Here is a 22,312-nt window from a genome sequence, read left to right as displayed (position 1 = left end):
TCTCCTAGATAAATGTGAGCGTGAGTGCTAAGGCAGAGAACAGCTGGCAGCACCTTTCCACAGAGAACAGGAAGGTACTTACATGCACTACTAAAAATATGCAATGCAACTAACCTGTAACTGTGCAGTTGCTGAAATCATCTTTTGCCTGGCTTGAAGTGCTGTTGATGAGGACATAGAAATGGACATATTCTGCCTCAGCCATCTGATATCATCCCACATACAAGACAGCTGCAAAATATATATCACAGTTCTCAGTGCCCCTTTGTTCTCAGTGCTTGAAAAGCCGGGAGCAAAAATAAAAGCATAATTGGCTTTGGAAATATCTGTAGCAATTGTTCTAAACAACATTCCCTTTTTGAAAGGTGACTGCAAATGAGGGAGATCGAAAATGCAAACGAAGCACTGATTTAGAAATCTTGTGCTCCATTTGCATAATCTCGTGCAATCACATTTTTGGAAGAGACTTTTTCTAAAGCTGTGTGGATGGGCTTCCTTCAAAAATAAACCCCCTTTTCGAAAGAACCCTTCTTCCTATTTTGTTTCAGGAAGAAGGGTTCTTTTGAAAACAAGGTTTCTTTTTGAAGGAATCTCGTCTCTGTGGTTTTCTTTGCTTTTGAGAAAGTTTCTTCTGAAAATGTGATCACATGAGATTATGCAAATGAAACACAAGATTTGTAAATCAGCACTTCATTTGCATTTTTGATTTCCCCCATGTGTATTCCGCTTTCAAAAGGGGAATGTAGTGTAGATGTAGCCTTTGAGTTTCAGTGGACGGTGCTCAGGTGGGTAGCTATCGAATGGAGTGAGAGAGCGAGAGAAAGATATCATATCTAGCTACAGAGAGAATACAGTAAACCCTCAAGTTATATGCAGGTTGTATTCCTGCAACACCCACGTAACTCAAATTTTTGCTCAAGTCGGGAGCAGGGATGGGAACCAGGCTGCCACTTAGTTCCCAGTAACCCTCAGCTTGCGGACATAAGAAACTGAACAGCCCACCGGGGCTGGTTAGTTTCGTGGCTGCTTCTCCCTGCCTTTCCCCAGCAGTGCAGCTGTCAGAAAGGGCTGCAGAGCAGAGTCAAATTGCGCTTAACTTGCATGAAAGCGAGTTACATGCAACTTGAAGCCACTTATGTCGAGGATTTACTGTATTCCATAAACTGAATGCACCTTTCCCAGCTCATCTGTGAATTTTCACATGGTTGACTCAGTGTCCACTGGGTTCAAAAATAATGCAAAGATGTCTTTAAAACCAGATAATGAAAACACCAGCCCTTGAAATTTCTGGTCTATGTTTAATGTACATTCACTCCTTCCTTCCTTCCCCAGTAGTCCCTAACTAACTTTAACTGGAAATAGGATCATGTGAGATTAAACATCTCAATGAATGGATTCTGCTTTGGCCAGTGCCTTCCATATCCATCACGAGGCTATGCAGGGCTGATCCCTTAAAAATGCTAGAAGGAAAAAAAATTACCCCAGCAAAAAGTAAGGTTCTTTATTACTTTGATTTTTCGTTGCTGTCATGCTCTGTTCTGGAATTGTACTAAAGTCTGAACAATTTTTAGACCCACTGTGCTGCTGCCCCTTATCTTCCAGGGTCTTTTAGATCACCCGTGCCCCTGGGCAATGTCCTCCTTGTCCCCATCAGAGGTCCTGTTTCTGGTACAGACCGTTGAGAGACACTGTATGAAATGAGGTGCCTGTTACCTTTGTGAACCACAGAAAATCTTGCATAATGGAACTGGTGTGAGAGTCATCAATTTCCACAATTGGGATTTGATCTTCATTGGTTACTAGCAAGTTGTCTTTATAATAAAATATGACAGCTATGTAGAGTCCCCTGAAAGGAAGAAAGACAAACAAGAAAGCAAGGAATCAGAGTCTCCATAGCTTTCAAAATCAGCACCAAGTGTGCTGGAAAGGCAAAGACACGTAGGTTAATAGATTTTAAGAGCAGAAGGGACACATTTGATAATCTAGTCTGAGCTCTTTCTTAACACAGGGCCATAGAACTTTACTCAGTGACTCCAGTGACTCTTGGAAATGGTCACAGGAATTATACCACTCCAAATACAAGGAAACTACCGTACAGGTCTGCTGACGGGAGAAGGGGGTGCACAGGGGACAGCTGCCCTGGGGTTCATGCTTCCAAAGGGCCCCGGAGCTCCAAAGTAGCAGTGCCAGTGGCTGGAGCTGCGGGCCCTTTTGAAGTGCTGCTCTGCTCCTCCACACGACTTGGAGAGAGGGAAGGGGACCTCAGTGCCACGATCTGAGCAGCACTAAGTGCTGACTGCCTCAAGCCCCACCCCTTCCATCCTTGACTCTGCCCCTTCCGGGGTGCAGAGCTGGGCCCTCCTCCCACTTTGCTCAGGGCCCAAGGTGGCTGTCAGCCCCACTGCCATTGTAACATAATTATCTAGGACCCTGATTTGCACAGCTTGCTCAAGTAAAACCACCCATTGACCTCAAATTTCAGTGGGAATTTTGTCTGAGTAAATAGGGCATGATTGGGGTCACTATGTTTTCTGAAATCAATGTGCATGTCAGTATTTCATACCGATAATGATCCAAGTTTAGCTCTCATCTACCCCAGCAAAAATCTGGAGTAATCCTTTTGAAATCAACGGGGTTAGTATGGATTTATATTAATGTTCCAGGATATAATTTGGCCATCATATCTGCAAAACTGTTTATAGAAATCATTTCTTTCAATATTTACTCTTGTAATTAGTTACATACATGAACTAGTTGCTTTAGGGAATTTTAAGACCCCACAGAGCTCTTTTGGAAGAATCAACTCTTATCAAAATACAAAGAAGAAAAAGCAAACTGAATGCCTTTGGTGATGAAAGAAGTAGTAATCCAGCACGGGCAACTTTCATTTACTGAAACCAAAGCATCAAGGCTCAGTGCTGCCTGGGTCACCAAGGTCACAGAACTAGCTAAAAATGTTAGGGGTCTCTCAGATGGTTTGCTTGCTTGGGAAGGGGTGTTATAAATGTGCTTTGGAGGCTGTCTAGGCCCTACATTTTATGTTACAAATAAATGAAAAATCTATTTTTGTGCAGCAATGGGACCAGCATGTCAAAAAAATTTAAATAACAGCATTGTGGTTTTGCCTACAAGGATCCACGATGTTCTAAGTCCCCAGCCAGCAAGACAATGAAAAGATTTCCATTGACTTTAGGCTCAATGAACCTCATTTTCCACTCAGCTGCACCAGGTTTTTATACCTTCATGGATTCCATCACAATCACTTCTGATTTACTGCAATTTGTGCAACAGGAGAACATGTCCACAGCTCTGTCTGAGTGGCCTGTCTTTTTGGTATCTAAGGTCCTGTGTGCAGCTAAATTGGCAATTGTGGAAAATGACATATATGACAAACCGTTTCAGAGTCTTCACAAACTTGTTTGAAGAATGGAAAAGGTGCTTCAGGCTCCTGGAGACTGATTGCTTGCGACCAGCATTCTGTAGTTTAGAACTTTCTAAAATGGAAAATAAAAACAAGCAAAAATTATCAGAGTGACAACTTCATTATTACAGTAAAACAAAGAACATTGTTTTTTTCCCATCTTCTGACTCAATTTCAGTATATTTATTCCTATCCACAGACAAGCATTTCAGATATGCATCCCTTTTCCTTATGTGTCCATGATTGTCAGTGATAAGGAGATTCAAATGACCTCCTGATGCCAATGGATTCTGGAGAAAATTCTTGTTGGTTTGCTCCCAAGCAAGGATAAATCTGACACTAATGCCATAGATCTTGAGTTTTAGAACATTCAAACTGTGGTTGTGAATTTTGGTGCCTTTTAATAGGTAAAATCAAAGGTCCAGGTATGAACACCCAGTAATTTTATGATACTTGAAATCATGAGTCCACTTCTACTCTCAAGCTCCTAATAACGTAATGATTGACCTTCTTGTTTTGGCTTTAAACACTCAGAAGGGAAGGATCAGACTTATAAAAGCAATGCCAGACACAATCAATTTGGTGACATCACTAAAAGATTACATGAATACTTAGTTAGCAGCAAACCAAGGTTTAAATCTATGCTACCATATGTGTATCCGTAAACACAGGATGGATGGGCCAACTCTGATAACAGAACTCACTCCTTTTGGAGGTTCTAAAAAATGTGGTTAAAATTTGTTGGTTAAATCGCTTTTAGTTTTCATGAGTCTCTACTAAAATTGTTGTTTGGGGGCCCAGTTCTGCTCTTACTTAAGGCCTGATCCAATTTCCTTTGACACCAATAAAAGGACTCACAATGGGACCTAGGAGAGTGCGCTACAAAAGATAAGTATCAGAGAAGTAGCTGTGTTAGTCTGTATCTTCAAAAACAAGAAGTCCTGTGGCACCTTATAGACCAACAGATATTCGGGAGCATAAGCTTTTGTGGGCAAAGACCCACTTCACCAGATGCATGATCCACGAAAGCTGATGCTCCAAAATATCTGTTGGTCTGTAAGATGCCACAGGACTTCTTGTTGTGTCTACAAAAGATAGTTTTTAGAGCCTGTGCCAGTAGATGGCACTCAAGAACATGCAGCATTGTGCACAGATTTTGTACAATCAATAAAAGTTGCTGCTGTCCTTTGTGTGCAGCTTTTTATGCATGGCTTGTGAGAAGAGCTGGCTTTCAAAACTGTTTTTACACTGAGGCAACACCATTGATTCTAATGGGGTCACTTTGGTTTAAGGCTGGGTGTCAGAGAGAGGAGAATCGGTCCCAGAAAGGCAGGTCTCCAGGCATTTTTGGCCAATCTGGGAAGAAAGAAGGGCAGAAAATGATCATTGTGTGAAATTACAGTGCAGTTTTAGAGAGCCATGATGTTCCAATTAATTGGATGAAGTCTGAATAAGCATCTGAACTGAGCCTCCAATACACTTGGAGGTTAACCATTCCGTGTTAGGAGAGCCTATTATCCTGCCAGCTTTTTGCAGAAAACTATTTGTTGCAAGCTGCTGATCAGTCTCCTTGGTTATTCTCAGAATAACGTATTTTCCTTGTCCCACTAATGGTAAAGAGGAGGTGTTTGGCTGTGTTTGCTTAACAAGTTCTAAGTCTGAATATTTAAATGTGTTCTTGTCAAAACCTCATCTGGGGAAGTATTCAACATGCTTTTAAAGGATGAATATATTTGCACCATAATTTGCACCACTGGAGACCAGAGAAAGAAGATGCATTATTAACATAATTATTGTTCTGCCAAACAGCAAACATGAAGAGAACAAATGAGGCAAATTTATTTTGGAATGATACAGTTCTGAGATGGGAAAAACATATTAGGTCATCAAATCCATACTGTTTCCAGCACAAAATTATTCTCAACAATATTGTCTCCACTGCTTTGTCTGGTCTAGTTTTTGATGTCTGAAGCAGAGTTCTTCTCTTGGAAGATTATTTGTTTTACCATTATTTATTATTTGCTAACTGTATTTTCTTAGTGCATACAGGCCCCAGAGCAGATTATGCCTCCTTTGGGCCAGGCTCTGCGAAAACACAGAACCGGATTCTGACACCTTTACTTACATTAGGCCTCCCAAGCCAAAATATGGGTATGGGTGATGGGATGGATTACTTGATAGTTACCTGTTCTGTTCATTCCCTCTGGGAGGACCTGGCATTGGCTACCCTTGGAAGACCAGGTACTGGGCTACATGGACCTTTGGTATGGCCTAGTATGGCCGTTCTTATGCTGAGTAGCTTCTTACTACTCAAGAGGTCTCAGTGACTTGAACGGAGGACCACCGTTGACTATAAGCTGCTACTCACAATGACTACAGGTTGAGCCTCTCTTGTCCAGCACCCTCAGGACCTGACTGGTGCAAAATAGGAGAATTTGCTGGATGACAGGAGGTCAATATCATCTAGCACCATTACCAACACTTCCACTGCTTACTGGGCTCTTATAAGACATTTACGAGTGAATTAGAGCTAAATAATAGCACAGAACTCTGAGAGCCAGGAGTGGGGGATGTAAACAAACTTTATGGGACTATGGGAAAGTTGGCCGCACCTGTAAGTGGTTGTCCAGCTAATTAAAATCATGCTGGATTATAGAGTTTGCTGGATGAGAGAGTTCCAGATTGGAGAGGTTCAACCTGTACTGCAAAATCTGTCCTGTGCTGTAAATTATCTCTTCCCCAAAGCATTTATGCCAGTATTTTCAAAAACAGGCAATATAAGGGCTGGCTGGAAAAAGAACTCTGTTTTGTGAAAGCTTCTGAAGTTAGTAGATTTGTTTTTGCTCTACCTAGTCTTTCTGCTGAACAGAGATTTGAACATGGGACTGCTGCATCCTAGTGGAGTCCATAGCTACCAACTTTAAAAGGCATTTCAAGGATAGGATTATTTTAGTGTCCCTCTCTCTCCTTCCTTTCCAAAACCCCTCTCCTCACTTGCCCATTTGATCAGAAGTTCCAAGATGGGCCTGAGAAAACTTCCTGACAATCTTTACCATTAATGCCTATATGTTTCTGAAAGAGTTTCGCTTTTGACAAATTGGCCTTTTCTGTTAAAAATATTTGAAATATTCCCAAGCAGCTCTGTTTTGCATCAGTGGAACTCTGCTCCCAATAAAATCAGTGACAGCAAAGTTTGGTCAACATTAAGTGCTTCTAAGTATCTCACGCTACAATCTGGGAGACAAGATGCAACAGGTGAAAGGAAGATGGGGCAGAATAATTTTAGCAACAATTCCACAGCTAGGTCTTCCATTATGTGATATTTTCTTGTTCTTTGCATTACAGTAGCAACTAGAGGCCTCAACTTGCTAGGCACTGCACATAACAGTTAGTTTTGGTTCCAGAGAGTTTACTGTCTAAACAGTCAAGACCAGCGTTCCCTTTAATTTTTTGCATCCATGTTGGAATAAATTCCCTTGTGTGCACCAAGGAATACACGGATGTGCACCACCTATAGAACAACATGATGCCCATGGTGTGTGGCTGTGGGCACGCTGCAAATCAGATGGGTGGCACCTGAATCTCTCCTGAGCGGCTGCCCCAGTGTCCAGTTTACAGGGGACACTGGTCAAGACAAAGGAAGGATTATTATACCTGTTTTAGAGAAAATGAGAAACTGAGGCATGGAGAGACTAAATGAGCTGCTCACTGAGAACCAGTCTCCCAACCAGTACCTTAGCTAGGGCTGTTCTTTACTCTTGTCCTCTCTAGAGCCGTTCCTCAACATTCATCTTCAATTTATTCCCCCTTAATTTCACTCCTTGACTTCAGGTTACATCCGTGACACCCTCTTCAATGTTTACTGTGTTCAAATATTGGCTCTACCTTCCCTCTCTGAGAAAAAAATATGTGGAAACTATTCTCATGGATCATTATTACTTCCCTGTGACTGTATTTCAGTGCATCTCCATAACATAAACCAAACATTATTTTACAGCTCATGCTTCCTTTCCTCCCTGAATAAAGCCAGTTTAGCAATACCATTTCCATCCTAATTACGTAAATTAGATTCTCTCCTGTGTATAGGGGAGCCAAGTTGCTAAAAGGCAAAGCAACATAACTGCACATAAAACACCCAGAGATTACAGCACTGAAATAATAGGGTACATTTAAAATGGGCTGTTCAGTGGTTTGGATTCAGTCCATAGCTTGGTAGATGCCAACAGCAAAAGAAATAACGTAAAAGCGTATAAAAGACCGTAAACTTTCCCACATTGTTGTTCACTTTTGTTTTACAATCTTCAGTAAATAGAAGCCAATAATGTGGAGCTGGGATTAGAGGATAATTTGAATCCAGAGGAAATGGAATTTTAATAGTCTGTTATTTAATTAACTAATAAATAACACGAAGTGCCTCTAATCGTAACATAACAGTAGCAGCAGAGCAAGTCCACATTAATAAATGATAAGACAACCACACTTAACAAAAGCCTTAACCCAAACATGTACTGGAAGAAATTAGAGAATTGCAAATGATTTGACTGAGATTAGAATAATCTTAATTTGGGTTGCGCCAAGCAATTAATGACCAGCATACTTTTATAACATTGGCCCATTTTTCTTTTTGAGGCCAGATGTCCAAAACTTTCTTGGTGGGGTAGGTCAGTGGTCAGAGAACTGATCTTGTAAACCTAGGCTTGTGAGCTCAATCCTTGTGGGGGCCTTTCAAGGTTATGGGACAGATTAGATTTAATGGGCAGCAGGCTGATCCTAGATAGGTCAATTCCAGTGGCGCAATGGCCGTAGCTGGAATTGTATATCTAGGATCAACTTTCAGGTCTAGGGTAGAACTGCTCTGAGTGAGGTTCTCTTGCCTGGAGTCATGCAGGAAGTCAGAGTGGATGGTCATAATGATCTCTTCTGGCATTATCCCTAGCTTTGCATATTGTTCTCAACCCATGGCAAGGTGAAAGCCCTCTCAGACCTGCTATTTCCTATTCATGTTAAGCATTTAGTTCAAACAAAGGACTTTAAAAATATGAACTCAGAGCCCACATGCCTTTGCTGAATGAAAGAAGTGGGTTCTGCTGCCTATGAAACAAATTTCTACTAATTATATTTTTTAAAACTAGCCTGTAACTCGTCTAGTAAAATATATTTACAACTAGGTCCCAGAAAGAAAATATTTGGGAAGTGTTTCAGTGGAGACAGGGGTTTCTCCCATAACAAAGCACCATACAATTACTTATCCCTGCACAGAATTTGTTTGAAATCAATGATCCTAAAGGAAAAAAAAACAACACTTAAAAAGACAACTGAAGTGTTGCCAGAACATGTGTAATTGTAGTAAGTTGGTTATGCTATTCTGTAGCATGGTATTATGAAGACAAATGGATGACTTTGTTTGTAATCATCAGGATTTTCCAGAAGATTAAACATATGAAAGCAAAGCTTCCTAAGCAATTCCCTAGGAGATTTCATCATATCACAGAGCAGGTTCAAAAGCAGCAACTGATCTAATTCCAAAAGCTCTTAAACTCACTGTACATTCCAACACATTCTGCCTGGTGCTCTCGTGAGCTTTTCTGCACATCAGGCCAAATTCCAGGCTTCCATACAAAGCCGGACAACCAGGCTTTGTGCAAAGCTCTTTATGGAGCCCAGGGAATTTACTCCTTCTTTATGGTGCTGGAGGCACAGTACAGCTGCTGCCCTGAGAACTCCCCTTCTATAGGGAACTTTTGGTCAGTGGGGTCTACCCAGTCAAGGATATTTTGCTCACATTTGCACAGTGGGACAGCATGATCTAATGAAATGTATACAAGGCTGGAGGCCTGGGACTCCTGATTTCTCATCCTATGACTACTTCTGTCTAGTCTGAATTCTATTACAGGTTGAACCTTTCTAGTCCAGCACCCTCAGGACCTGACTGGTGCCAAATGAGAGAATTTGCTGGACCACTCACTGAAGATCAATATTGTCTAGCACATTATCAACACCCTTCCACTGCTTACTGGGCTCTTAGAAGACATTTAGGAGTAAATTACAGTTACATAACAGCACAGAATAATGAGAGCCAGGACTGGTGGCTGTCAACAAACTTTATGGGACCACTGGAAATTTGGCCACAGCCATGCTGGATTATGGATGTTGCTGGACGAGAGAGTTCCAGATTAGAGAGGTTCCACCTGTCATCACTAAATACTGGGCCAGATTCTGCTCTCATTTAAAGCAATGGAGAAATACAGGTGAAAATGGTCTGAGAGTAAATTCTGTCCTATTCTTTAGCTTTGCTGTGGAAATAGACTCAAGGTGGTGGATCCTCAGCTGATGTAAACCAGAAAAGTGCCATTGAAGTCAATATATCTATCTGCTGATTTATGCTAGCTGATTTTCTTATTCTCAGATTTAAGTATTTAACCCAAAGAGTGATGTGTTGCCTAGTGGATTTGACATAAATGAGATTAGGGTTATGGCATTAATTTATAGCCACATCACCTCTCTGAGCCTCAGTCTCCTCTTCTGTATAATGGGGTAACAACATTTATTTACACTCTGATAGACATGTTGTGAGGTCTAACTAAATAATGGGCCAGCTCCTCAATTGGTGTAAATCAGGCTGGCTCCACTGCTATAAAGTCGAGCTGTACTAATTTATTCCAGGTAAGGGGTATCCAAGTCTTTGCCAAAGTGTTAGAATTATGAAAACTGTTACATTTTCCCAGTTCTCGGGTGACAGGACTCAAAAAGACTTTCCTTCCAACCCATGATCCACCCAATAGAAAGTGAAGGGCAACCATGTATGATGAGCAGGCCATGTGAATGTCCCTCCTTCACCTCAGTGGGCCACAGCAGCCCTTGACCCACTGGTGGTTCCTCCTGTGGCCCACTTCCCTGACGTGGCTCTTGCACACCAAGGCACTGGTGCCCTGCACATCCCTGCTCCTCCCCCTTCCTTCCAGGTCTGGAATACTGTGAATCAGCTGTTGGTGGCTGTTCCAGCTTTGGAAGGGAAGGGGGGAAGAGGGGATGGAGTACAAATCAGGTGATTCAGTTTCATAAAGTGCTGGGAGGGAGGGAAGGGGAGGAGCAGCAAAGTGTGGGGCTCTGGGGCCCCATTACGCAAGAGGCACACGGGGAAGAAGGGCAGCTGGAGGCTCCATGGGCCGCAGGTTGCCCACCACTGCACTAGACAATCCAACAATCCTTCCCCTGCCACAAACCCAGCTTTCCACTCAGCCTGACAACTCCCAGCTGCAAATTTCTGAGCAACAGTGATCTCGCAGTTGGCTCCTCCCAACCATGCTTCAGCGCAAAGTTTCCAGGCGCCTCTAATTTCATGAAAAATATTGAACGGGAAAGGGCTGACACCAGCTACACAACTTCAGCAAGTCTCCAAAGACCCTTTCCTCATGTTACGATTCTCATTCATCCTATGTGGGAGGCTCCACTACAACCCAAGTGAATGAGATTTTTATATGGTCCAAAGTAAGAATGCTGTCATGACAAGGGCTGCCAGATGGTGCTGTTCCAGAGAGTTGGCCAAGAGCTTTTTTTCTGAGCATTCAAGAAAATGTACCAGCTTGGGAAAACTTACGGTATCATGATTAGTTTTAGGGTGACAATGTTCCTCCAGGCTAAATACGGGACACCCTGGGGCGGGGGGTGTCCTGGCTAAAATGGGACAGGTGGTCACCTTCCGTCAGGCAAGGGCTGCACCCTTCTTCCCACCCAGACCTCTCACCTCCGGCCCGCTCCTGAACCCCCACCCACTGCTGCACCTTATCTCCCACCTGAATGCTCAAACCTCAACTCACTCCTGCACCCTCCTCCCAGCCAGACCCCACACACCCACCACTGGCCCACTGGGGCCGGGGAGAGAAACAAGCCTGCAGCAGGTTCTTCAGGGCTCAGTGCTGCAGACTCCAGAGGGCTCTGGCCCTAGCCCCACACCGCACAGGGCTCCAGGGCGGTGGGTTCTCTGGCCCTGTGGGACATCTGGGGAAGCCTCGGCCCCACACAGTACAAGACTCTAGCCCTGGCCCTGTGATGTGGCAGGGTGTCTCTGCCCTTGCGCTACACAGGGCTCTGGCCCCAGGTCTGCAGCAGGGGCCACCCTGATAGGGCTCCAGCCTCAGCTCTACCCCAGACCTGTGGCAGGACTCGGGGGGGGGGGGGGGGCTCCAGCTCCGCAGGAGGTCCAGAGGGGCCTCGGCCCTGCACCATACAGTGCTCCAGCCCTGGCCCCATGAGGCGGTGGGGGCTCGGGTGGGGCGGGGTGGGGGGCTCTGCCCCTGCGCTGTGCAGGGCTTGGCTCACAGTAGGGCTCTGGCTCCACTCCAGCCCTGCGGCAGGCATTGGAGGTAGAGGGGGCTCCGGCGATGGCCCCGGCCCTGCACTGCAACAGCTCCAGGTTCCCTGCTCCAGCCCCAACTTTCCCACCCCACAGCTCCATCCCCAGCCCAGCCACCCATCTGAGCAAGGCTGGGGCTGGCAGTGGTGTTCCAGTGGTGTAGCAGGTGGGGAGCTACACTTTAAAAATGGCAGTGGCTGGAAAAAAAGCCCTGCGAGTCGCTGGCCAGCACAGGAGCAGGTCAGCAGGGGAGGGCCAAATGTGGAACAATTAGTCCCCTTTAAAAAATAAGGAGGATGCCTTTTGGGTTCCCTAAACACAGGACTGTCCTGACAAATACGGGATGGATGGTCACCTTTAATTAGCTTTGCTGCAGAAATGGGAGGTGTGAAAGCAGCAGCCACGTTTGCTTCTGCAACAAGCTCCAACTGGAGTCAGTTCTTGAGGCAGAGAGATGTTCCCTGGGACCTAGGCATTGGCTATGATTTCAGAAAGGATGGCTTGGCCTGCATGCAGTTTGTGACCAATTCTGCTCCAGGACTGTGTGTGTAACCTCCCACAGGCAGACTCAAACCTGGAACCTCTCAAGCTCTGTGCATGAGCCTCTATTGCAGGGGTCAGCTACCCCCAGCATGGGTGCAGAGAGTGGCAAGCAAGCTGACTTTCACTGGCACACGAGGTGGGAGATTAGCCCCACCCCTCCTCCCTCATGCAGGAGCTTGCTTAAAGCCAGGCTGCCTGTGGATTAACAAAAGACCCTCTAATGCTGCCAACCTCCACCTGAGCGGGAAAGCTCTGCACTTATTTATTAATGAAGCTGCCATAAGTAGGACTATCAGTGACTTTAAAAAGTATCACCGGTGCTCGGGCCGTACATAGGGGTCAAAAGGTCTAATTTTGGCACTCCACCTCAGAAAGGTTGCTGAGCCCTGCTTGAGCTAGCAGCCAGCTAGCTCTGAGGTAAGGCTACAGAGAAGACTCATTTTTTCTCTGTGTAGGTGCCACCTCACGGGACAGTGAAGCCCAGCCAGTTGGAATGTGGGTTACATGCACACACTCACAGAGGGGTGAATGTGTGTGTATGCACACGTGCAAATAAAACAAGTTGAACTTTGGGTGTATCCAGACTTTGCATCATTTATTTCTCCTCCACTGGCAAGTTGACCTGAAAGACCCTGCACATCTGCGGCTGCCACTCAGGAGAGGGCGGCAGGCCCAGGAAAAATGGCCCTTCTCTGACTCCTATATAAAACCAGCTATTTAAGAGTCAGAATACACTGTCAGATGCTTCACTTCCAAAACCTACAAATTATGGCCTTTTTGTGCATCTTCATTGGAGAAAGGTTCTTTTTTCTTGCAATAACTCTTTTCCATCTCCAAGTAGCCTTGTTGAATTAAGTTGCCATAACTACAGTAGGACTGTGGCAGACCCTTGATCCACTTGATTATGGCATATTTGCACTCAGAGAATTAAGGCTGCATCTTTCATTTTCAGCCAGCTGATTTCAGTCTTAAGCACTTCTGTGAATTTGAATCGTTTGAGACGGCTTGGAATATGAGATGTGAAATAGCAGGAGAAAATGACAGTTTGATTTCTTCAGTTTAAACCAAATTCCAAGTATTATTCCAGTTAGAAATCTGATTTAAAAATAAATAGTACCATTTCAACAGCTGATATAGAATAGAGACTGTTAATTAACTTTCAAAAGTATCCCAGGCTGCTGCTTTGACTCTCGAGCTATGAAAGACACAGTCTGTTTCCCATGAATGAAGAGCACAGAACCGGCTGGGAGTTGCACCCTCTCCCCATCTTGGGTTGTTATGTTAAAAAAATTGTAGCTGTGTTGCTTTCACACTGGTTAGTACAACTATTTTTCATGACATTGCTACCACCTCTGCCAGAATACATAGCACCTCCCCTTTGCAGATGGCCAAGTCCTCTCTCTGTTGATCCAAAAGAGTTTTTAAAACAAATTATTTGGGGGTCAGACAAGAGATCCCTGAAGGTTTTTCATGGAAGACTGCGTGAAAATGATTTGCCAGGAGAACAATTCAATGAGAGTGAGTGGTGCATGCTGGCTTTCAGATGTTTGCATATGACTTATTGAAAGGGTTAAGAGCAAGATAGTGCACTCAAGTGATTCCAGATGGGCCAATATTAATATCTTTCTTTTCCTGATGAATGAGAAGGTATGACCCAGTAAGGAAACTGCTAAAATTACAGGCGCCACAGAGGCTTTGGCTGGTTCCCCCCCACAGATTTTTTATCCCTACCTCGGCAACTGTGATGCTGATGAGCCTCCCGAACCTGCTGAAGGAGACGTTCCAGGGCTTCGGTATGTCCCCGGAGCCTCGGTTCTCTGCCATCACAGTCTTTCCAGTCTGTTGAACAAAAGCAATAAACAGATGGCAATGCAAAGGAGTACAAGAGGGCTTAAAAATGTTTTCTTGCTCCTGATTTTCTCCTGGTTGTGGGGGGAGGGGAGCAATTTGTGTCTATGCACATGGGATGGTAGTGCTTACGCAGTAAGCTTCCTTTCCCTTCCCTGAAAACTAGCTAATATAACAACAACGCAGGGCTAGGATTTCAAAAGAAACCAGCTCCCAGATGCTTCTGTTGTGACAACCATTGCCAGAAACTACTGTTACAGGTAGCCACATGGCCCCCGCTACTCTAAAATCTGAGCGACTCATAACCTTTAATATATTTATCCCAACAGTCCACTTAATCCTATTTTTCATATGGAGCACAGAGACACAGGATAAAACTAAGTGATGCACCCAATGTCACACAGGAAGTCTGTTCTGGAGGGGAGGCTTGCACTCAGGTCTCCTGCTAGTGTCAAATCATTGGAACATCCTTGTTAGCTGGGCTAAACACTTTTGAAACCTGGTCTTGGTTGTGGCTGCTGAGTCCAGGATATTCCAGGGAAGGTGCCCCTCATGTGCCAGGTCCAGCACTGACAAAGCAAGAAGCCACAGTTTCTGCCCCAAATGTCCCAGGAAGGTGATTGCTAGCTGAAATGTCAGCCTACTGACGTTTTCTGTCCCAAACTCCCACAGTCTTTGTCCTAGGCATGAGAAAATCAGTCAAGTTCATGGAACACGACTGAGCCATGATTTCACATTAGTGCCCTTCTTTAATTTACAAAAACAAAATGAAATACAATTCAAAAGCCCACCCAAGCTTCACAAATCAAAGCATGCTTGTGGCATGTCAGTGCATCGACACAATTCCTCCCTTCTTAGCTGGCACAGAGGGCATGGCCAGTGACTAGCTGCTCACTTGCTGAACATACAGTACTAATTAAAGTTGAGTCCCCGGGTGTCAGAGAGCTAAGGCTATGTCTACACTAGGTAAAGTAAGTCTACTGCAGATACACAGTTCTAGCTACATTCAGCTTATTTGGCCATCCTTACTGAAGAAGGACGAGTTTCTCCAGTCAACCTCCCTTATGCCTGACAAGGAGTACAGGAGTCAACTGTGACCTCTGAGAGCTTGATTTCATGCATCCCTACCAGACGTGTGAAATCAAAACCTGGAAGATCAACTGTGAGCGGGTTGATCTTCTGGGCTGGTATAGACATAGTCTAAATGTGTTTGGCCTTGACTTGCTGTAGTGCTAGCAAGCCTCCCAAATGGGTGCATGCAGGGGACAGCACTGTTCCCTCTACTTTTTCCTACCTGTGTGTGGAATAAATTTTGTTACATGCACCAAGGCATGTGCATATGTGCACCACCAATAGAAACACTTGCTGCCTGCGAGGGGTGGTTTTGGGCACTCTGCTAATTAGATGGGTGGCATTTGAATCTCTCCTGGCTGGCTGTCCAAGTGCTCAGCTTAAAGGGAACATTGCTGGACAGTGACTTCCAGATAGACTGTGGGCTGCCCCAACAGCTGTAGAGAAAAATCTTTTATGTTACTCATTCTGGTGGCTGCCAGAGCAATAACCTTTGTAGGTCAACGCTGGGTGGCTAAGTCTCAGCTATATTCAATATCCGCTGGGTGCAAGTGACACCTAGAAATCATTTGCCACTCATTGGCTGGGGGCTGCTTCAGAAGGCTGGTGTCCTTTAGAACAATTCAACTTCATGTGGGCCTCAGAGGGGCATCTGCTATCAGGGAAATGCCAGAGGAGAACAGCATTCTGGGCATTCCCCTTTTGGGACCCACCTTTTCCTCCAATAACTTCACTGGCCCTGGGGGTGGGGTTAAAAATCAGTGCCCAGTGAGTGCCCCACAAGAGGGGGATCTCCAGGCAGGAAGATTCATTGACTTTGCAATCCCTCAGGGCTTTGGGGCAAGAGTGGTATTCAGGACTCAGCCCTGGATCTTTAACTCCTCTAACAGTGCTTTTTAGTGGCTGGCTCCTGGACCAGTGCCATCCCTGAGATCAACTTGACACAGTCTCAGAAGACAGCAAGCCAGTCCCTGCTATTAAAAAGCTGGAGAAACACAGCACTGGCATATTTTTCTGGTGGTCATTATCGACTATTTTAAAGAGCATTAAAGAGTCTAACTTTAGTTTACAGCTTAGGGCCAAATTCTGCTGTTACAGCAGCATCACTCCTGGGGCCCACTGAGCAGTGGCTTCACTCGTTTTGAAAAAACAACAGTAAACGCAATCCTCTGGCTAAAGATCTTCTCACTAGAGTAGGTTCTGCACACAGCAACTGGTCGGCGTGTTGTATTTCAAGCCGAAATGCTGATGTTAACCTTGCCTCATAAAACAAGATGAAACTTAGGCTGCAAGAATCTCACTCCAGCTTGGGTGTATGTCATGGAGGGGACATAACAATGGAAATACTGCTAACGTCAACTCTGTCTTGACCTGCTTAGTGCCCCAGGGTTCACTGATGAAGAAAACAGACACGTTGGTCACTTTCTGTGGTTGCCATGCCTGCCGCTTCTAAAAATAATGTGCTAATCCCTCCAGGAGTGCTCCAGTGTTGTCACAGAAGGCACAACCTGTCCGGATGCAGGGGAAAGGTGGTGTGACTCCGCTTGGATTCTCAGCTGCTGAGGGACCAAAGTGGCCTGAATTTGAATTGATCTGGGGCTGCCGTTGGGTGCTCTGTAACTTTGTGTCCGTTCAGCAGGGAGCTCCCTGTCCCACCTTGATCCTCCACAGAATCATGGAACCACTAGAACTGGGAGGGAGCCCTAAGCAGGACTAAGCCCTGTCTAGAGTCTCTAGGCCAGGCATGTCCAACCTTTTCTCATTGGGAATCATATAACAATTTTCTATGTGTTCCGGGGGGCTGAACATAAAATAGCCCCAACCCCCCCCAAAGGCTTAAAGCCCTCACAGCCCCAAACCACCCCCAGCCTAAGACCCCCCACAGCCCCAAACTGTTCCTGCCGTCCCCCAGGCGCAACCCCCCTCGCAGCCCCAAACCACTCTGCCACCAGCACCGGGGCTCTGCCCCCCAGGGCCAGTGGCTTGGTGCTCCAGCAGATGGGGTTCTGCCCGGGGGCTGACAGAGGCTCGATGCTTAGGCTGCTGGGGCTCTGCTGCCGGCTACACGCCCTAGCTGGGGCTCTGACCCTGGGGCCAGCGGTGGCTTGGCACTCCAGCAGCCAGGGCTCTGCAGCAGCCAGCCGCACAGCAGCTGGTCCCACTGCAGCAGTTGGACCCATGGAAGCTGGTGCTGCTGCAGCAGCCAGCCCCAAAGGCCAGATAAAAAGGCTCCATGGGCTGGATTCTGGCCTGCAGGCCACCTGTTGGACACCCCTCTGCTACACCACTCCTGACATAAGTTTACCCACCCTGCTCTTAAATATCTCCAGTGATGGAGATTCCACAACCTCCCTGGATAATTTATTCCATTGTTTAAGCACCCTGATAGTAACGTCCAATTTAAGCATCCCTTGCTGAAGGTTACACCCATTCCCTCTTATCCTATCCTCAGAGGCCAAGGAGAACAATTCTTCTCCTTCCTCCTTAAACCACTCCTGTAAGTACTTGAAAACCACTATTTCGTCCCCTCTCAGTCTTCTCTTTTCTAAATTAAACAGGCCCAATTCTTTCCGTCTTCCCTCAGATCTCATGTTCTCTAAATCTTCAATCATTCTTGTTACTCTTCTCTGGACCTTTTCCAATTTTTCCACCTCTCTCTCGAAATGTGGTGCCCAGAACTGGACACATACTCCCACTGAAGCCTAATCAGCACAGAGTAGAGGGGAAGAACGGCATAGCAGCAGAACAAGCTGGGAAAGCCCGTGTATGGTTGCTTATATCAACCCTAGGGTGCTCCAGAATGGGGGGGCATTTTCTGCCAGGACACTGCACCACTTCTGTGTTACCACAGGGGCACAGAAAAACAGCAGCAAAAGACACAGAGTTTGGGTTAGGGCTGCTCAAAATTTTGCTATTCAAACCTTTTTTTGACAGTAAATTAGATTTTTGACAAAAGGAGAAGTTTGGTAGAACAGGCCTGTTTTTCTCCCAACTGTTTGGTTTTATTGTTGGAAAACAGAAAATGCCAGTTCCAGACATCTTCATTTTTTGGGAAGTTTACAGCTTAAAAAAAAAAAAAAAAGGAGGGAGGAGGGGTTAGATACAAAATCTTAACTTTCAGTGGGAAAATAAACCCCATTTTCTGACCAGCTGGTTTTGGGCACAGTAGCGCCTGGTGGAATGCCCACTGAAATCTGTGACAAGACATTCTTTGACTTCAATGGGCTTGGGATAAGGCCCTTACTGCAGGGTATTGTTAAAAGGCTGAACAAGAACACAAAGAAAGAGGCACTGTCAGAAGGGTGGGACAGTAAAATATGATCAGAATCATACCTCAGTCCAACACAGGACTGCAGTGCAAAATGGCACTTGTTTTATCACAGGTCCCCTGCTCTATCGACTGACACTGAATTCCTGTGAAAGTGACGGTCTCCTTCTTTGTTGGCATGGAATTTTAAGGCATCAAGAACCAAATTCTGCTCTCTTACACTGGTGTGATTCTGGAATAAGTCAGTTGAATTACTTCAGTGGAATAGTGAGCCTCCAGGACTGTACTACACCAAACATAGCTGCTTTTGTTAGAGTAACTCTGTATTTATGCTGGTCTAACTGCAAGCAGCATTTTGTCCACAATAAGAGAGAAGGACCATCTCAGCCACCTTTACCCAAAGTCCACTTCCCACATCTCTCTGATCTGTAGTGTCAGTCCAGCTTCCTTTATGTTCTTACATTACCATGCAAGCTTATTAAATGGTTACATTAGCCTACTAAAAGAAGGTCTTAATGCAATAAAATGAAAACCCTCAGCACACTAATCATTATAAAGGAAGCTGCAATGTGCCCAGCCAGTTCATCAGTGAATACTAATCCAGGATGTCGTCAGAATAAATTTAAAAAAATGCAAAAGTAAAATGAAGGTCCCAGTGGAGTTTCAGAAAACTCACCAGGATTTTTAAAAGGAAGGAAAGCTTCAGTCACGTGGAACATACTACTGTGAACATGAATGCACGTAAGAATCTCTACTTATATGAGCGGTTCATTGACTTCAATGGGAAGTAACACTTCTGAGAATCTAAGAGATGATTTCCCAGACTGGGGGGCACGCCTGCTTGGTGGGGGCATGAAGAAATTCCAGAGGGAGCGCAAGGTGACCAAGGCTCCCCCCCAGCATTCCCCCCACCCAAAGAAAGAGCTGGCCTTTCCTTCTGGCTCTCAGCCCCTGTCATTTTATGTGGCTGATTTGGTGCAGCTGCTATCAAAAGCAGGCAGCTGGTGAAGACGCACATGGAAAGGTCAGTGAGCATGGGTTGGGGAGGAAGGATGGGGTTAGATGGGGGGCAGGGGGTGCCTGGCTCGGGTAAGGGGGATGGTGATGGGTAAGAGTGGGGGGCAGATGGTGCCTGGCTTTGTGGGAGTGGAGGGGCTCGGGCAGGTGGCTTGTGGGGCTTGAGGGGCTTAGGCAGCCGGCCAGCTTGCATGATTCATGAGGCTTGGGTGGCTGGCCCCGGCATCGCAGGGCTCAGGAGGCTCAGGCAGTCGGGTGGGCGGCTGGCTCTGGTAGTGCAGGGCTCAGGAGGCTCAGGCTGGCAGGCAGATGGCTGGCCTGGACAGCGTGGGGCTTGGGTGGCTGGCCTGCAGCTGGGGTGGGCAGCTGGTGGGTGAGTGGGTGGCTGGCCCCTGTGGTGTGGGGCTTGGGCAGGTGGATCTGGAAGTGCAGGTCTCAGGCGGGCGGGGAGGCTGGCATGGGCAGCTCTGGCAGCTGGCACAGGGCTCAGGCAGCTGGCCAGCTGAGGTTGCACCAGGCTTCTGCAAGGGGCCAAGGAAAACTATTTGTGCTTACTTTTAATTTTAAATACCATTTTTATATCAAGTTTTTGTGCTTATGGTAAATTATTGAACTTTTTGTTAAAAGGGGGTTTTGATGGTAAAGAAGAGGTGGGGGGGCGTGAAGGTTTCTCGAAAATCAAAAGGGGGGCGTGATGCCAAAAAGTTTGGGAACCTCTGATCTAAGAGGATTGGGCCCACAGTTTATTTCAATGCAATGCACAATGCAGAATTTTTTGCACTATCAATATTTTCCTGATGCTAGTTCAGATTCAGAATATGATCTGGTCTTTTCCTTACATCATAGAAAGTTCAATATGACAGAATCCTATTATCCAAATCCTAACCCTAACACGTGCATGCAGGATCAGGTCCTAAGGCTACATCTACACTACGATATATATTTGATTTTATAACACTGGGTTTTATAAATTAGATTTTGATTATCCTCACATCCCCACAAAGTCAAGTTAATGCTGCCACACTGAATCGCCAAACATTGACTATTGAAGCAGTGCATTTTGGGAACTATCCCACAGTTCCCGCAGCCCCAAAGCATTATGGGTTTTTTCACTGGTGCAAAAATGGGAACAAATGCCCCGCAAATGGTTGTGGGTATGTGATGTCATCTTCCCACATTGCATTGTCTCACTCACCTCCCATGGAAAGCAAACGGCCATTTTTTCAGAAGGAAAGAAGTAAAAGTAGGGAATCCCAAGTGAAAGAAAACCAAACAGTCTGGCTTCAGAAGGTGACTGAACTATATAAACTGGTTGCTCAGCTGCTTTTCCACCACCCCCGTAGAAAGAACACCTTTAGGTACGACTTTCGCCTGATCAGCCAATGAGTGCGTCTGGCAGGGGACCGTCATACCCACAAGTTGGAATGACTCTGTGCCCTGGGATCACTCAGGTGACTGTGCCATCTCAACTGGTCCCCAGCCACTTTGCCCCCCCTTGAAACCAGAAATATCATCCTTCAAAATATAACAGGAACAGATTACTGCTTGTGATATCCCAATGGTAAAACAAACAGCCAAAGGAATTTTCACACTATTTTTCCAAAGCCTGCCCCTGACTCAGACGGCTTGCTGGAGTGCAACCTGGTGACGATAGATGTCATCAGAGCATGTTATTTCTGTGGCCAGTCTGCCTGAAGTACAGTAGGATAATAGCAAAGTTGAGGAAAGAGTAGGATAGTAAAGTTGAGGAAAGTGCAAACCATAACAGCTAAAGCCAACTCCCTCAAGCAGGGGAAAAGCCTGCAGGTCCTTGGACTCATGAAAGGAAATAAGACAATTTGTGGTGCACTGAGTTAGAAAGGATTTTTGGCTTCCCACTTCACTACACAGATGTGTCCAACAAGGGGCATGGAGCTTGTCAGAAGCTCCTTGGGACATCTGTGCCCTGGGATCACCCAGGTGACTGTGACTGGACCATCTCATTTGCCCCCGCAGCCACTTCCCTGCCCACCCTGGAAACCACCACTGCCTGGGCAGAATAGTAGGACTTCTACCAGAAACATCCTCTCTGAAAATATTACAGGAACATTACAACTGCCCACTCCCATTCAATGAGGGATGTCATGGGGGAAATTGGTTGAAGGGCCAGTTGAAACGTCCCACACAGAGAGAGGCAGCCCTGAAAATCTTTGTCATGGGGGAGGGAGCATCCCCCCACTAACAGCCAGACCACAAAAATCTTTCCCGCCTTTGGAGCCTTCACTGTGCACAAGCCAGGACATAGTGCTGTCTGGCAGCATGGTCAGCACTGCGCCTCAGGCATGTGCTTTTATTGGGTCGGGGGCTAGCCACGTGATGTGGTTGGATGGGGGACAGACCCCAGCTGCATGGAACCTGTGATGGAGGTGGGGGGGCTGCCCCTGTACAAATGTGAACCACAGAGAAGAAATTTCTCAGCTGCTCACACAAGCACGACTCTCACAGCCTAGCTGTTATGTGGGGCAGTGGGGTGGGGACCGGCGCCAGAGCTGAAATAAAATAAATAAAATCTTGGCCTCTCCTGCTATATCCTCTGCAGGTAGGAAGCCACCACTCTGTGTTGGGACTATTTTTTCCATGGGTAGATGCCATCGCTGTGCTGATAGTAAAGAAATGAATTTAAAATTGGCCCAGACGCCTACTTCAATTTCCTGGGTTTCCTGGTGCTGATTTCAAATCTGTGGGCTTCCTGTCACCTACTTCCTGTGCACCTGGAGAGCAGCGGAGATGGGAGCAGACAGAACAGACAACC

At 45.8% G+C, this 22,312-nt stretch overlaps 1 protein-coding gene across 1 annotated transcript in view; it reads right to left on the bottom strand.

Moving 5' to 3' along the window:
• Positions 1-22,312, bottom strand: part of ANKFN1 (ankyrin repeat and fibronectin type III domain containing 1) — a 135,658-nt gene that overhangs the window by 38,763 nt on the left and 74,583 nt on the right. Inside the window, exons 7-10 of the mRNA XM_075014759.1 lie at positions 14,049-14,156; positions 3,395-3,494; positions 1,714-1,846; positions 115-231 (exon numbers count right to left, since the gene is read on the bottom strand). Coding sequence (XP_074870860.1) covers positions 115-231; positions 1,714-1,846; positions 3,395-3,494; positions 14,049-14,156 — 458 coding nt within the window. The remainder of the gene's footprint in view (positions 1-114; positions 232-1,713; positions 1,847-3,394; positions 3,495-14,048; positions 14,157-22,312) is intronic.

The sequence above is a fragment of the Carettochelys insculpta genome, chromosome 20, assembly GCF_033958435.1.
Source record: "Carettochelys insculpta isolate YL-2023 chromosome 20, ASM3395843v1, whole genome shotgun sequence".
Classification (NCBI taxonomy): Eukaryota; Metazoa; Chordata; order Testudines; family Carettochelyidae; genus Carettochelys; species Carettochelys insculpta.
This window is presented reverse-complemented; position numbering and strand designations above follow the sequence as displayed.